Source organism: Pelodiscus sinensis, chromosome 8 (genome assembly GCF_049634645.1).
Source record: "Pelodiscus sinensis isolate JC-2024 chromosome 8, ASM4963464v1, whole genome shotgun sequence".
Classification (NCBI taxonomy): Eukaryota; Metazoa; Chordata; order Testudines; family Trionychidae; genus Pelodiscus; species Pelodiscus sinensis.
Window position 1 is genome coordinate 989,908 of NC_134718.1, and position 16,967 is coordinate 1,006,874.

Here is a 16,967-nt window from a genome sequence, read left to right on the forward strand (position 1 = left end):
TTCTTTGGCTTCCAAGAAACCAGTCACAGGTCCCAGGTTAATTTACACTCTGGCTCTTACCCACAAGACCACGCTGAGCCAAACCTTTAGAATCTAAACGCTAAGGCTACATCTACACTGGCATGTTTTTCCGCAACTGCTTTTAACGGAAATCTAGACGTGGCCAATCTAGACGTGCTTTTGCGCCATTTTTGCAATTGGGGCTTTTTTGCGCAAAACAAATCTCAGCTGTCTACACTGACCCTTTTGCACAAAAGCTTTTGTGCAAAAGGACTTTTGCCCGAACGGGAGCAGCATAGTATTTCCGCAAAAACATTGACAATCTTACATGAGATCGTCAGTGCTTTTGCGGAAATTCAAGCGGCCAGTGTAGACAGCTGGCAAGTTTTTCCGCAAAAGCAGCTGCTTTTGCAGAAAAACTTGCCAGTCTAGACACAGCCAAAACGCTTATTACTAAAAGAAGGAAAAGCACGAGAGTAAGGTTGTTAAAGGATAATACTTTACATGCCTCGAATCTCTCCGGTTCTTGATGCAGGATCTAGCAGAGATGTTACAGCTGCTGGCTGAAAAGTCTCTGGTTACATTCTATGTCAGGACGGGTCCATAGTTCTTCCCGGCTCGTGGTTCCCTGCGAGGCTGCATCGGGGATCAAGAGCTGAACTGAAGACCAAAATGGAGGATGCCACATGGCGTTTTATATCCATCCTGGTCTATTCCAAGCTGGAGAGTCACATGGTCAGTGGCCAGGCATTTAGCTTCATTCCCCAGGTGTGTCTTTGGCATCTAGAGATCTGTTGTCCTTGGAGCCTCGCCCATCACACGGCCATTGAGCAACCATTCCCGGCCCATTGCTCTTCCTCAGACAGAGAACCCCCCGGCATCGGCGCAGAGTCCATGTGTGACGTAGTGGGGGGAACTTGCCAACGCTGTGGCGACCTCTGCTGTCTGTAACAGGAGTCATTATGCAAAGGGGGCTCCAAACCTGTCTGACCAGCTACCCCCCATGGAGAGGAACAAAGGAAGGGGGATGCCGCCCCTGGCTGGGGGCAGGGCTGGAGGAGGGTGAGTTAGTTTCTGTCTGGGAGCATGGAGGAAGCAGCCTCAGCAACAGGCTGGGGGGTTTAGAAGCCGAAACCCCCCCATCTCAAGGGGGGGCTGCAGCATCCTAGGCCTGCCCTGTAACCTGGTGACATCTGTGCTGTATTCTGGAGAGGCAATAAACTCCCTCTGTTCTACCGGCTGGTGGAGTCTGTTCGTGCCCTTTCGGGGTGCAGGAGGCGGGGGACCCCAACGCGCATTCACACTGGTGTCAGAAGTGGGATGCACTGCACCCCGTGGATGGAGCTTCCAGCGGCGAGCGACAAGGCGCAGTAGAAGCAAGAGCCCTGGAGCCAGGCGTGCTGGAGACAGAGCGAAGCGGTTCCTGGGAATCGTGGGGCGCTGCAGCACTAGACTGGTGAGTCTGCACCAAGGGGACCAGCGGGCAGATGGCCTACGCCCGACTCTTGAAGGCAGAGCTGGTGGGGCTGTGCAGGGAGAGGGGCTTGTCTGTGCGGAAAGCAACCAAGGCCCAGCTGATTGCCCAGCTGGAGGAGAATGACCAGCCACAGGGCCAGGAATCTGTCCCCAGGGGAAGCAGCCAGACCTCCCCTGGGAGCGTGTCAGGCTCTGAGAGGAGGCAGAGCACTAGAGCCTGCCGGAGAGATGGGACAGCTTCCCCCGGGAGGCCTGCAAGCCGTAGCCCACCTAGGGCAGGGGCCAGCCCAGCAGAGCTGCTGCGGCTGGAGATCCAGCTGCGGATGAAGGAATTGGAAGTAGAGGACTGAGAGGGGCAGCGACAGCATGAGCTGGCCATGGCAGAGCGGAGAACCGGCGGGGCCCCGGATGCGCCAAGAGTGGATGGGCCCCAGGGTCCCAGGGCTGCCAGACGCCTGGAGAGGCTCATGGTGGCCCAATTGAAGGACATGGGCGACATAGACGGGTTCCTCAGCTCCTTTGAGAGGGCCTGTGGGCTGCAACGGGTCCCCCCAGCTGACTGGCTGCAGGAGCTCATCCCCGCACTGAACCAGGAGGCAGCCGGAGTGCTCAGTCAGCTGGAGGACCTACAGCCAGGGGATTACAACCGAGTCAAGGAGGCCCTGCTGCACAAGTTCGGGCTGACCCCCGAAATGTACAGGAAGAGGTTCTATGAAGCGTGCCCACCCAGACTGAGGCTGTGGCTCAAGGACCGGAGACCAGAGAATCCCCAGGAGGCCGGGAGACTGGCAGATGAGTTCACGGAGAGCCGGTCCAGGTGTAAACGGGAGTCCCGGAGAGAAAGGGAATCGCGCAGAGACCGGAACTCGGCTGAGCGACGGAGGGAGTCAACTACGAGGCGAGCCCAAGGAACAGGTCGTCTGTGCCCCAGAGAACCAGCCAGGGCCTGGACAGACATCCCAAAGCCTAACTTGCCATCGCTGTGGGCAAAAAGGCCACAAGAGGGCTCAGTGCACCAGGTCCCAGGACCGGGGACTTTCCAGGGTGAACTGGCTGGGGCGGGAGGAAGGGCAGGCTGCCCCAGAGGCAGGGGCTGGCAGGCAAACCTCAGCTCAGAGTGGGGGGAAGGATGCTCAGTGCACCTCCCCTGGGAGGTCTGACCCTCGGGAGGCGGATTTCTCCGTGTACCGGGTGGGGGCAGGATGGCCCCTGTGGAGCGAGTGCCTCATACCCCTGGAGGTGGAAGGTAGGAAGGTGACAGGCTTCTGGGACATGGGGGCGGAGGTGACTCTGGCCCGATCCGATATAGAGGCCCCAGAGCGGATACTACCCCACACCCAGCTGACCCTGAAGGGCATAGACGGGTCCCCGTTTAAGGTGCCTGTAGCCAGGGTGCATCTGAAATGGGGGGCCAAGGAAGGTCTCAAGGAAGTGGGGGTGCACCCGCACTTGCCCACCGAGGTGCTGATGGGGAATGACCTAGAGGAGTGGCCCCATGAATCCCAGCGGGCTCTAGTCACCACCCGGACCCAGAGCCAGCGGGGGGCTGGCAACCTGGGTCCAGGGGAGGCCTCCCGACAGGGTCCTCAAGGTACCATCACGGTGGACACGGGGTCCAGCCAGGCTGGGACTCCGGACCTAGGCAGAGGTGGGGGACAGGTCCCGATCCCTGCCTCAGCGGCTGAATTCCAGGCTGAGGTGCAGGCAGACCCCTCCTTGCAGAGGCTGAGGAACCAGGCTGGCCTCCGTGCAGCTCAGCCCCGGGGGAGAGGTGGCCAGGAGAGATTCCTGTGGGAGCGGGGGTCCCTGTTCCGTGAATGGCTTCCCCCCAGGAAGGTGAGGGCATGGGGGGTCCAGCGGCAGCTGGTGGTTCCCCAAAAGCATCACCTCAAGCTGCTGTATTTGGCCCACGACGTCCCCGTTGGGGGCCACCGGGGGATCCGGAGCACCCGGCTGAGGCTGCTCCAGCACTTCTATTGGCCGGGAATCTTTACAGCCGTGCAGCGGTACTGCCGGTCCTGTGACTCCTGCCAGAGGGGCGGGAAGGCCCAAGACAGGAGGAAAGCGGCTTGGGGGTCTCTACCCCAGATAGAGGACCCTCTGGGCTCGCTGAGAGAGTTATAGGAGGGGAAGACCCCCCTGGATGGAGCATCGGGGGTGGAAGCCGCCCTGGCTGTCCAGAGAAGGCTCACTGGGCTCATGGCCCCGGCCCGAGAGACCCTGGCCAGAGATCAAGGCCAGCGGAAGGGTAGGTGTGACCCCCGAGGACAGGCCTGTGCCAGTCGCCCTGGAGTGGGGTGGCGAGTGGACAGAGGGAAGCCAGCTCAGGTGGGGCCTCGCCACGGCCGGCCTGAGTCAAGGGGAGCACCCATGTCCCCAGGGCGGGTTCCCACACAGAGGACCCGAACTTCCCTAGGTCACGACCCTGCTCAGTTCGCTCTCGGAGGGGGGAGAACTGTGACGTAGTGGGGAGGAACTTGCTAGGGCTGTGGCGACCTCTGCTGTCTGTAACAGGAGTCATTATGCAAAGGGGGCTACAAACCTGTCTGACCAGCTACCCCCCATGGAGAGGAACAAAGGAAGGGGGATGCTGCCCTGGCTGGGGGGCAGGGCTGGAGGAGGGTGAGTTAGTTTCGGTCTGGGAGCATGGAGGAAGCAGCCTCAGCAACAGGCTGGGGGGTTTAGAAGCCGGACCCCCCCATATCAAGGGGGGCTGAGGCATCCTAGGCCTGCCCTGGAACCAGATTCCATCTGTGCTGTGCTGTATCCTGGAGAGGCGATACACTCCCTCTGTTCTACCGGCTGGTGGAGTCTGTTCGTGCCATTTCGGGGGTGCAGGAGGCGGGGGACCCCAACGCGCCGCCACAGCATGTTGGTAACTCCGCACGCAGACGTTATACAATCGCATGAATGGCAGATACAGAATCAGAGGGAAGGAAGCTTTCGTTTGACACCGCGCATGGCCCCCTTTGCACCACTTTTGGGTCCAACACCCCCACGGGTGCAGCAGTGACCCGGCTGCTCCCCTTAAAATCCAGTAATGTGATGCGACCTGCCCCTTCCCTCCGCAGCCACCTTGTCCTGGGCTGTGCAGCCCCACCCACAGTGCTCCCTCGCTGCCGTCTCGTGCCCTGGTTTCCTGAGGAGCAGGCCTAGGCCTTTCGGAGCCCGCTGCCTCCCGCCGAGCAGCAGCCACTCACCGTCCCCACGCGGCCGCTGGGTCTGCCCAGCGAGTCCTGCTCAGCTTCCCACGCCTGCCCTGGTGCTCACAGAACCGCCCCATCATCCCTTGTGATGCCGTTAACGTGCCGCTCTCCTGTCCCGTGTCCCGCAGCCCCCTTCTCCCATGCTGCCCTGCGTGGCCGGGAGCAGCCCCTCGCCTGCCGGCTGGTGTCCCCCAGGGCGGTGCTGTCCGCCAGTCGGTCCGTTCTCACTGACACAGGGCACGCCCCCCGTGCTTCACTGGTGAACTGCACAGAGCTGTGAGTGCCGGCCGCTCGTGTCCGGTCCCCCGTGACTGGCCAGGGATTTTGGGACACACCACAAGGGCAGCTCTGCCCCTAGCAGCTCGCAGCCTAAAGGACTCCAGGCACAGCCACCTGCGAGGTCCCTCGCGCACCTGCCCCGGCTTATCAGCTGCTGGAGGTGGCAGGTGTTTGCTGGGCAGGGCCGTGGCTTGGTACCAGGGCAGCGCAGATCCAGGGGCCTGCCTGGGGAGAGAGACTCCTGGCTACAGGGCGTTTCCAGCTACAAGTCTGCTCCTAGGCCGTGATGCAGTGGGGCGGCTGTGTCACATTACTGAGTTGGAGGGAAGCAGCCAGATTGCTGCTGCACCCCTAGGTGGGGGTGTTGGCCCCAGAAATTGGTGTGGGGGGAGCCATGTGGGGTATTGAATGGGAGATTATTGTTTGTTGATCTTATGTACGCTGTTTATGTGAGTGTATAATGTCTATGTGTGTAGGTAGGAATCTGTAATCTGTGTGAAAGCTGAATATTTCTGTGAATGTGGTTGAGCATGGCTATGGACAGACTGAGTAGTGAAGCCCTGTAGAACAATGGCCCTTGATGGCCCAAAGACACACCTAAAGCAGGAGGGCGGAGACCCAAGAGCTGCCAGCAAAGAGGCTGAGGACCAGGTGACCTGCTACATACAAGAAGAGGCCAGGAAGGAGTATAAAGAGGCCATGTGGTCGATGCCATTTTGTTCTCAGCTCAGCACTTCATCCCAGAGGCAGCACTGCAGGGATTGAAGAGCCCGGAAGACCTGTGAACCCATCCTGATCGTAGGATGTGCAATAAGGAATTTTAACCAGCAGCTGCAACATCTCTGCTAGAGCCTGCATCGAGGACTGGGAGATTCGGTGCATGTAACGTACTGTACTTTAATAACCTTACTCTCATGCTTTTCTTTCTTGTAATAATAAACCTTTAGATATAGATTCTAAAGGATTGGCCCAGCGTGATTTGTGGGCAAGGTCCAGAGGGTAAATTGTCCAGGGATCTGTGGCTGGTTTCTTGGAACCGGACAGAACTTGTTCGGGGTAGGTGGGATTGGGTGCTAGGACCCCCCACCCGTGTATAGGCCCGGGGCCATCTGGGGCACGGATATTGCTGGGGTGTCGGAGGGGTTTTGCTCGGGAGGCTTCAGGCAGGCAGCTGAAGCGCTCTGTGGGACTGGTTTGTGGCCTGTTTGGAGAGGTCACCAGTCAAGGGGGCTGTAAGAAGCCCCGGATTTGAGAATTCGCCCTGAGTGGACGCCCTCAGCTGTGCCCAGACACGGCCCGGTCCGTCACAGGCTGTCCACTCACTGGTCGCTAATGGCCGGCCGGAGCGTCTCACCTGTCCAAAGGAAGGGGTGGGGCTGCCTGGGGATGGGAGTTTGGTGGTTTGGGGAGGGGCAGTTCTTGGCTGGGAAAACACGGAGAGACGAGACTGATCTGGGTACTGGGGGGTCAGGGGCCTGTGGACCCCCCCAAGGGGCCTGAGGCTGCCTGGCCCCTCACTTCGGTGCCCACATAGAACCCCCGAAGCAGCAATAACCCCTCCCTCTGCGACTGGCTGGCGGCGTCTCATCCTGCTGCAGACGGGTGCAGGGTCGGGGTCCCTGCCGCCGCACAGGCCGACCCCCGGGCCCCAGCTGGTCCCTGTGCGGCGTTGCCGTTGGGCACTCCCATTGCAGGGCATGAAATTGACCCGGGGCCTCCCGTCTGCCGGGCGCGGCTGGGCTGTCCGTGTGCGTCGCTTGGCACGGGCTCTCTTCATGGGGGACTGGCACAAAGTCCTTCCGGCCGCCTCTCTCCACTGCTTCCTGCAGGCTCTCAGGCCCCAGGGCACACAGCTTGCCAGGCTGTCCCTGGGCATGGGCTGGCAGCCCTGGATTCCTCGGAGGGGGAGGGCAGAGAGCGCTGCCCATCTGGCCTGCCCCTGGGCATTGGCTCTGTGTGCGCTGGCGGCTCTTCCACGGCCGAGGAGGGCAGCCCTCCCCTTGAGGACAGGTCGGGGGCATCCTGGGTGCTGCCCGGCCTCCTCGCCCCACACGCTGCTCCGCTCCAGTAGCTCAGCATTGCTCCCGCGAGGCCTGTGTGCTCCGCGGCGCAGGCCTTGTCACCTGGCCAGCTGAGAAGCGGGAACAGGCGTGTGCAAGTTCCCAGGGCTCTGCGGGGGCAGAGCTGCTGGCCAGAGTGCTCGCTGAGGCGCGGTGGGATGCGCGGCGTGGCCGGCGCGGCGTGGCCGTTCCTCACACCGTGCGCCAGTGGTATTACCCGGAGCCCTCTCGTGGGGCGTCTGTTTGCTGGGACACTTGGGAGGTTCCCTGCAAAAAGTCCCTTGCAAGAGCCGACTCTCCCGCTGGTTTTGCCCAGAAAAGGGACTTTTTGCCCTCGAAATGGCAAGTGTAGCCCTGCCCTCGGCGTTCCAAAGGGCAGCGAGCCAGCCCCGGGATTTCTGCTGCCGCTCGCTCCCTGCCCTGCGGCACGTCCCATCCCTGACCGGGAGCCCGGCTGCAGACGTGGCCGGGGTCAGTGCGTGGGAGAGGGAGGGGGCAGGTGCCATCCCAGGCTAGGGACTCTCCCCATCCCTGAGCACCCGAGTGATCCGGTGTGGCCACGCAGAAGCCCCGAGGCTGAGGTGAGGGACACAGTTACTGCCTGCTCCTGGCTCTCGTGCCCGTCTGATTCTTGCCCTCTTACTCTCGTTCCAGTTACTACATTGATGGCCGAGTGGCCAAAGTGACGGACTTCCTGAAAACGCGCCTGCTAGACACGCTGTCTGACCAGATCAGGAAAATCCAGAAAGTGCGTGAGTGCGAGGGGCGGCGGGGGCGAGGGGCGGCGGGCCCTGCTTGGGCACGTTCCGCAGTGGGCCTGGCTGGGGGACACGGGACTCGCTCTTGGCTGCCACGTTTTCAGCTGCCCGGCCCCTGGCTGTCCTGGGAAGCCCCTGGGCAGGTAAAAGGGGCCGTGAGCCAAGCCAGGTGGCTCACAAGTGGGAGTGGCCAGGTGTGGCACGTGGGGGGAGCCCTGCCCAGGGACGCAGGCGGGAACACGGCACGTGGGGCTGGGCTCGGGTGCCGGGCACTGCCCGGAGAGTGCCCTTGGGGTGGAGCTGTCGGAACGGCGATGGGCGAGTCCCTGGGAGCGGGTGCTGCGCTCAGCAGGCCCCTGCATGTCGGGGGGTGGTCCCTCCAGGGTGGGGAAGGTGCCTGGCTTATAGGCTGCCCTGTGGACTCAGACGCTCGGGGGCTCCCCTTCCGCTCTCCCATGTGACCGCAGGCCAGGCCGGCTGTGCCCCGCTCCAGCATCAGCCCCTGATGGTCAGGACCCCTCCGAGTCCAACCTGCAGGGCCTGGCGACGTCTCCCTGGCCTGGACCCTCTGCCCGGGGCCCCTTTCTCCCCAGGCGCTCTCTGCACTCAGCTGCCGGTCACTGCTGGCATCTGCTCCCCGGCTCCATCCCCACAACTCCATGCTCTGGCTCAGCCCTGGCTCCCCGTCGCTGCGGCTGGTCCGCGCTGCCCCGGCTCTCCCTCCTGTGGCTCATGGCGCTGCTCTGCCTCCGGCCTGGCCCTGCCTTGTGGGCTGCTCCTCTGGCCCTGGCTGCTGTCCCCTTAACTCTGCCCTACTCTGGCTCAAGCAGCCCTCGCTCACACGAAGGACGGGCCCCCTGGCTCCCCCATTGGCCTGCCCGCCCTGTCAGTCAGCACGACCTGGAGTGTTGGCCTCTCTCCATTGGCCCTGGTCTCAGGATCCGGGTGTGACAGACCAGGCCAGGTCTGGGCACAGCTGAGGGCATCTGCTCAGAGTGAATTGCTCAAACTCGGGGCTCCTTACAGCCCCAGACTGGAGACCAGTCCCACCGAGCGCGTCAGCTGCCTGCCTGGCCAGCCAGAAGCCTCACGAGCAAAACCCCTCGGACACCCCAGCTCTCCCCGTGCCCCAATCAGCCCTGGCCCTAACACAGGTGAGGGGTTTTAGAACCCGATCTCACCTCCCCCAAACGGGATCGGCCAGGCCCAAGAAACCAGCCACAGGTCCCAGGTCAGTTGACACTCTGGATCTTGCCCAGAAACCACGCTGAGCCAAACCTTTCGAATCTACAATCGAACGGTTTATTACTAAAGGAAAGAAAAGCCTGAGAGTGAGGCTGTTAAAGGATCCTACAGGACATGCCTCGACTCTCCCAGTTCTCCATGCAGGCTCTAGCAGAGATGTTACAGCTGCTGGCTGAAAAGTCTCTGGTTACATCCTATGTCAGGACGGGTCCACGGTTCTTCCCAGCTCGTGGTTCCCTGCGAGGCTGCATCGGGGATCAAGAGCTGAGCTGAAGACCAAAATGGAGGCTGCCACATGGCGTTTTATATCCATCCTGGCACCCTCCTGGCCATAGGTCACATGGTGCATCGCCCGCCCCTTGTGTCCCCAGTCAGTCACCTCCCCGAGGTGTGTCCTGGCACCTAGAGATCCCCTGTCCCCTCGCTTTAGCGTAGCCACCGGCTGAGCATTCCCTGCCCCTTGCTCAGCCGCAGACGGAACTGTCCAGCCTGCCCCAGAGTCCGTGTTCACGGCTCCGCACACAGATCTCATGCCAGTGCACGAACAGCAGACACAGAATCAGCAGCGCAGAAGCGTCGTTTGGCACCTCCCGTGGCCCCCTTGGGATACACTTTGGGGCAACCCCCCGGCTGCAGCCGCGATCTGGCTGCTCCCCTTAAAATCCAGTGACGTGACACCTGCTTTCTCTTCAGAAGCTCCACTTCCTTTTGGTGATGCCACAGGCCTGGAGGGCTGGCCCTTGTGCCCTTCCACTGGCACCCGGCCGGTGCGTCGGAGAGTTTGGCAGGGCCAATCTGGGAGAGGCCGGGCCGAGTGTTGGCAGGCACCTCCGTCTGTGTGGGGCAGGCGGCTGAGATGACGTCGCTAGGGGGTCGTGTGTTAAGAACAGCCAGAGGGGCCCGACCAAGGCCCGTCTCACCCAGTGTCCTGCCTGCCGACGGGCCAGTGCCACGTGCCCCAGAGGGAGGGAACAGAACAGGGACTCATCCAGCGATCCCTCCCCTGTCGCCCATTCCCAGCCTCTGACCAGCCCTGCCTCGCTTGCCTCATGGCCACTGATGGACCTAACCTCAATGGATTCATCTAGTTCTTTTCTGAACCCTGTGAAATTCTTGGTCTTCACCACATCCTCTAGCGAGGAGTTCCACAGGTTGACTGTGTGCTGCGTGTTCTCTGGGGCTGGGCCGCAGGGCTTCTGCCACTTCAGCCCCTTGGCCCCTGCTCTGAATATGGGGGTGCCCCGTTGCTGGCGTGTCCGGTACCACACGGGGACTGGCCACAGCGCTTGCTTCCTTAATGCTCTGCAGTGTGGCTGAGGGTTACTCTCCCTGGCACCCAGCAGCTTGCCCGCTCCGCTCCGCTGCAGCATGAGCCGTCATGGGGAGTGGGCGCAGAGTCCTGGGGGTCGCACGGCCTCCGTCTCGGGAAGCTGGGGGGCTGCTGGGCCGGGGGTGGGGGTCCCGTGGGAATTCCAGCGCAGCTGAGAGCCGGGCTGCAGCCTCCCTGGGAGCGTGTGCATCCTGCCTGCTGCTTGGTGCAGCTGGGCTCAGGCGCTCCCTGTTTTATTGCTTCCTCTCTGCTCAGGAAGGTGCTGGGCTTAGCTAATTGCAGGCAGAAAGCCAGCCCCGCTGGGCCTACCGTCAGGGGCTGCCTCTCTGCTGGCGCCCGGAGCCGCTTCCTGGGGTCGCCCTCTGTGACGTAGTGGGGGTACCTGGCTGGTTTCTATGCTGCTGGCTCTGGGGGAACCCCCACTGGCTGCCGTGGGTACCACGACCCAGCAAAACAGGATGAGTCACTATGCAAACCAGTGGCCAGACACCCCCCATGGAGAGGAACAAAGGAAGGTGGAATGCTGCCTTGGCTGGGGGGCAGGGCTGGAAGTTAGTGAGTTGGTTGCTGGCTGTCGGAGGGCATGGAGGAGAGCCTAGGAGAAGGGGCTGGAGTTTAGGGGCCCAGTCTCCCCCATCTCAAGGGGGCCTGAGGCATCCTAGCCCAGTTCCTGTGACCAGATTACATCTGTGCTGCGCTGTGCTGGAGGAGCAATAAACCACCCTCAATTCCACTGGCTGGTGCAGTCTGTTTGTGCCATTTCGGGGTGCAGGAGACGGGGAACCCCCAACGTGCCGTCACACTGGTGTCAGAAGTGGGATGCACTGCACCCCGTGGATGGAGCTTCCAGCGACAAGGCGCAGTAGAAGCAAGAGCCCTGGAGCCAGGCGTGCTGGAGACAGAGCGAAGCGGTTCCTGGGAATCGTGGGGCGCTGCAGCACTAGACTGGTGAGTCTGCACCGAGGGGCCCAGCGGGCAGATGGCCTACGCCCGACTCTTGAAGGCAGAGCTGGTGGGGCTGTGCAGAGAGAGGGGCTTGCCTGTGCAGAAAGCAACCAAGGCCCAGCTGATTGCCCAGCTGGAAGATAATGACCAGCCACAGGGCCAGGATCTTGTCCCCAGGGGAAGCAGCCAGACCCCCCCTGAGAGTGTGTCAGGCTCAGAGAGGGGGAGGAGCGCTGGAACCCAACGGAGAGATGAGACAGCGTCTCCCGGGAGGCCTGCAAGTAATAGCCCATCTAGGGCAGGGGCCAGCCCAGCGGAGCTGCGGCGGCTGGAGATCCAGCTGCGGATCAGGGAATTGGAAGTAGAGGACCGAGAGAAGGACCGCCAGGACCGAGAGAGGGAGCGCCAAGATCGAGAGAAGGAGCGCCAAGATCGAGAGAGGCAGCGGCAGCATGAGCTGGCCATGGCAGAGCGGAGAACCGGCGGGGCACCGGCTGCGCCAAGTGCGGATGGGCCCCAGGGTCCCAGGACTGCCAGACGCTTGGAGAGGCTCGTGGTGGCCCAACTGAAGGACATGGGTGACATAGACGGGTTCCTCAGTGCCTTTGAGAGGGCCTGTGGACTGCAACGGGTCCCCCCAGCTGACTGGCTGCAGGAGCTCATCCCCGCACTGAACCAGGAGGCGGCCGGAGTGCTCAGCCAGCTGGAGGACCTACAGCCAGGGATTACAACCGAGTCAAGGAGGCCCTGCTGCACAAGTTCGGGCTGACCCCCGAGATGTACAGGAAGAAGTTCCGGGGGGTACAGTAAGGGCCACGGGAGACCTATGTGGACCTGGCCTCCCGCCTGGCGCAATACTGCCGCAAGTGGGTGTCTGGAGTCGGAGCCCAGACCGCAGAGGAGCTGCTCAAGCTGGTCATGATGGAGCAGTTCTATGAAGCGTGCCCACCCAAACTGAGGCTGTGGCTCAAGGACCGGAGACCAGAGAACCCCCAGGAGGGTGGGAGGCTGGCGGATGAGTTCACGGAGAGCCGGTCCGGGTGTGAACAGGAGTCCCGGAGAGAGAGGGAACCGCGCAGAGACCGGATCTCGGCTGAGCGACGGAGGGAGTCAACTACGGGGCGAGACCAAGGAACAGGTCGTCTGCGCCCCAGAGAACCAGCCAGGGCCTGGACAGAGACAGCCCAAAGCCTAACTTGCCATCGCTGTGGGCAAAAAGGCCACAAGAGGGCTCAGTGCACCAGGTCCCAGGACCGGGGACTTTCCAGGGTTAACTGGCTGGGGCGGGGGGAAGGGCAGGCTGCCCCAGAGGCAGGGGCTGGCAGGCAAACCTCAGCTCAGAGAGAGGGGAAGGATGCTCAGTGCACCTCCCCTGGGAGGTCTGATTCTCAGGAGGCGGATTTCTCCGTGTACCTGGTGGGGGCAGGACAGCCCCTGCGGAGCGAGTGCCTCATACCCCTGGAGGTGGATGGTAGGAAGGTGACGGGCTTCTGGGACACAGGGGCGGAGGTGACTCTGGCCCGATCCGACATAGTGGCCCTGGAGCGGATACTACCCCACGCACAGCTGACCCTGAAGGGCATAGACGGGTCCCCGTTTAAGGTGCCTGTAGCCAGGGTGCATCTGAAATGGGGGGCCAAGGAGGGCCTCAAGGAAGTGGGGGTGCACCCGCACTTGCCCACCGAGGTGCTGATGGGGAATGACCTAGAGGAGTGGCCCCATGAATCCCAGCGGGCTCTAGTCACTACCTGGAGCCAGAGCCAGCGGGGGGCTGACAACGTGGGTCCAGGGAAGGACTCCTGGCAGCGTCCTCAGGGTCCCATCCCAGTGGACACGGGGTCCAGCCAGGCTGGGACTCCGGACCTAGGCAGAGGTGGGGGACAGGTCCCGATCCCTGCCTCAGCAGCTGAATTCCAGGCTGAGGTGCAGGCAGACCCCTCCTTGCAGAGGCTGAGGGACCAGGCTGGCCTCCATGCAGCTCAGCCCCGGGGGAGAGGTGGCCAGGAGAGATTCCTGCGGGAGCGTGGACTCCTGTTCCGTGAGTGGCTCCCCCCCAGGAAGGTGAGGGCATGGGGGGTCCAGCGGCAGCTGGTCGTCCCCCGAAAGTATCGCCTCAAGCTGCTGTATTTGGCCCACGACGTCCCCGTTGGGGGCCACCGGGGGATCCGGAGCACCCGGCTGAAGCTGCTCCAGCACTTCTATTGGCCGGGAATCTTTACAGCCGTGCAGAGGTACTGCCGGTCCTGTGACTCCTGCCAGAGGGGCGGGAAGGCCCAAGACAGGAGGAAAGCGGCTTGGGGGTCTCTACCCCAGATAGACCCTCCGGGCTTGCTGAGAGAGTTATGGGAGGGGAAGTCCTCCCTGGATGGAGCATCGGGGGTGGAAGCCGCCCTGGCTGTCCAGAGAAGGCTCGCTGGGCTCATGGCCCCAGCCCGAGAGACCCTGGCCAGAGATCAAGGCCAGCGGAAGGGTGGGTGTGACCCCCGAGGACAGGCCTGTGCCAGTCGCCCTGGAGCGGGGCGGCGAGTGGACAGAGGGAAGCCAGCTCATGTGGGGCCTCGCCACGGCCGGCCCGAGTCAAGGGGAGCACCCATGTCCCCAGGGCGGGTTCCCACGCAGAGGACCCGAACTTCCCTAGGTCACGAGCGGAGTGACCCTGCTCAGTTCGCTCTCGGAGGGGGGAGAACTGTGACGAAGTGGGGGTACCTGGCTGGTTTCTATGCTGCTGGCTCTGGGGGAACCCCCACTGGCTGCCGTGGGTACCACGACCCAGCAAAACAGGATGAGTCACTATGCAAACCAGTGGCCAGACACCCCCCATGGAGAGGAACAAAGGAAGGTGGAATGCTGCCTTGGCTGGGGGGCAGGGCTGGAAGTTAGTGAGTTGGTTGCTGGCTGTCGGAGGGCATGGAGGAGAGCCTAGGAGAAGGGGCTGGAGTTTAGGGGCCCAGTCTCCCCCATCTCAAGGGGGCCTGAGGCATCCTAGCCCAGTTCCTGTGACCAGATTACATCTGTGCTGCGCTGTGCTGGAGGAGCAATAAACCACCCTCAATTCCACTGGCTGGTGCAGTCTGTTTGTGCCATTTCGGGGTGCAGGAGACGGGGAACCCCCAACGCGCCGTCACACCCTCCGCGAATGCTCTGGGGCCTGGCGCTGGCCCGCGTCCCCTCTGCACAGCGCCGGGCTGGGCGCAGGAAGGTCAGTGCCTGAAACGCCAGCACATCTCCCGTCGCCCAGGCGCGCTGGCCCAGGCCGGGGGGCTGCTCCGGCTCCGCCCTTGAGGCCCCCAGGCCGCTCCCCCCGGGCCATCGCTCTGGCTTCCTTCCCTGGTCCTGCTGCGCCTTTGGGTCACGCATGGTCCGGACGCTCCCTTTCTGGGGCACTGACGCGTGGGCCCCTGCGCTCCCGCGCCTGCCAACGGGCACCCTGTGGGATCCGGCGCCTGCCGGGGCTGTGACGTGCCCTGTGTGCCCGTTCCTGGCACCTCGGTAGTAACTCCGCTGCCGCCCTGTCCTGGCTCGCTGGCGCCAGGGCGAGGGCGCTCAGGGGAGAGGTTAGCGCCCGAGGGCCACCCTGGCATTGGGCTCAGGGCCCCACACACAGGGCCCTGGCCTCTCTGCAGCCTGCTGCACGGCTTTGAGGGGCCGGCGCAGGCCCATTCTCGGTGGCCGTACCAGCCCTTCCACTTGCCTTGGGCTCTGGCCAGGGTCTCTCTGGCCGGGCCCATGAGCCCAGCGAGCCTTCCCTGGAAAGCCAGGACGTCCCCCACCCCCGACGCTCCATCCAGGGAGGCCTCCCCCTCCCATAACTCTCTCGGCAAGCCCGGGGGGCCTCCCCCATCTGCACCACGGTTCGGTCGGGGAGAACCTGGCTCTTTGAGCGTTGCCGGGCGTGTGGCTCTCGCCCTCCTGCCCACGGGTGGGGCCTTGCCCGTCGGGCGGCGACGGACGGGCAGGCAGGGGGGTTGTCCCATCACCCGACGGGGACAGCCCGAGGCCGGAGGAGCGCTGCTGAGGTCTCCCCAGGGCTGTGCAGGGCTGGGCACAGCATGAGCGGGACCCAGCCTGGCGGGGCGGCATCTGGCTGCAGCAGGCTGCCAGGCCCGTGGGCTGGGATCTCTCTGGGCACAGATCTAGCAGAGGCCCGCGGAGCTGGGGAAAGCGCTCTGCAGCTGGGGGCAGGGGTCCCTGAGAGCCCTCGGGGCTGGAAAGTGCAGCTGCTCTGCCTGCTGGCCCTGCCCCAAATCAGCCGCTCTCTGGTGTCTGGCACATTTGCACCTGTGGCCTGGCCGCCGGCTGGGCCTGGCGCTGGTCCGGTGCCCGGCGGCGGGACGCCTGCGCGGAGGGACGGGCTGACGGCTGCGCTCTGTCTCGGGACAGGTGGTGAATACCTACGCGCCGGGGAAGAAGATCTGGCTGGAAGGCATCGGAGCCACCTCGGCTGGAGGCACGAACAACCTCTCCGATTCCTATGCCGCTGGGTTCCTGTGAGTCGGGCTGGGGGCAGGGGAACGCCCTGGGCCGCGGTCTGCAGCTGGGAGCACCCTTGCTCCGTGGGCTCCCCGCTGCTGGTCGGCTCTGGGCCTGGCTGCGCCCGGCAAGCAGGGCCAGGCTCAGAGCAGCCCTCGGAGACGCCTGGCCCCTCCTCTGGCCCCGCTCCTGCATGGAAATGGGAAAGGGGGGCCCAGCAGGCACCTGCCACCCCCAGAAAGCCACGCGTGGGACTGATGGAACCAATCCAGTTCCCGGGCCTGTCTGGCCACAGAGGGTCTGTCTACACTAGCCCCCTCGTTCGAACTAGGGTGGTAATGTAGGCAACCGGAGCTGCAAATGAAGCATGAGGAGTAACAGTAGTTCGGAATAGGAAGCCTAGTCTGAACTACCTAGTCCGTGCCGCGTGGAGCCGCGTGGAGCCGCGTGGAGCCGCGGGCACAGAGTCTGCACTAACAGGGATTTTAAAATGGCGGCGCCCGGCAACATGCAAATGAAACCCGGGAAATTCAAATCCCGGGGCTTCATTTGCAACTCCGGTTGCCTACATTAACCACCCTCGTTCGAACTAGGGGGGTAGTGTGGACAGACCCAGAGAGACCTGCTCACGCCCTCTCCCCGCCACGGCTCTGGCTCCGGGAGCCCGGGCCGTCGCTGCTTCCCAGCAGTGTGTGGTGTCTTGCCCCAGTGCTGCTGGCCGAGCTGCCTGTGTGGCGAGGGTTTTCCGAACGCGTGCCAGGGCGTGTGCATGGCGTGTGCGGCCCGGGGACAGGAGGCTTTGCCAGGACCAGCCGGGCTGAGGGCAGGCTGTGTAGGCCGGCCGGGGTGCAGCAGGGATGAGGGTGCAGGGTGTGTGGAGGCGTCCCCAGGCTCTGCTGGTGGAGCCATGCCCAGGCACAAAGGATGCGCGTAGGGCGAGGTGCCTGTGTGTGCTGCGCAGGGGCAGGCTGTGGCTGAACAGGGCGGGACGGGGCAGGCTGTGGCCGGGAGGGGCGGGGCTGGAGCGGGGCAGGGCAGGGCGGGGCGGATTGTGGCGGGGCGGGGCGGGGCGGACTGTGGTGGGGCGGGGCTGGGGCGGGGCGGGCTGTCGCGGGGCAGGGCTGGAGCGGGGCAGGGCTGGAGCGGGCTCTGGCCAGGCGGGACGGTGTGGGGCAGGCTGTGGCAGGGCAGGTGGGGT

General features: G+C 63.5%; 1 protein-coding gene across 2 annotated transcripts in view; it reads left to right on the forward strand.

Annotated features, from left to right (window-relative positions):
• HPSE2 (heparanase 2 (inactive)) overlaps positions 1–16,967 on the forward strand; it is a 177,599-nt gene that overhangs the window by 124,395 nt on the left and 36,237 nt on the right. For both annotated transcript variants that reach the window (XR_012905505.1, XM_075934461.1), the window contains exons 7-8: positions 7,676–7,769; positions 15,680–15,786. Coding sequence is in view for 1 of the 2 variants with exons in the window: in XM_075934461.1 (XP_075790576.1) it covers positions 7,676–7,769; positions 15,680–15,786 (201 nt within the window). In the remaining variant the exon portion in view is untranslated. The remainder of the gene's footprint in view (positions 1–7,675; positions 7,770–15,679; positions 15,787–16,967) is intronic.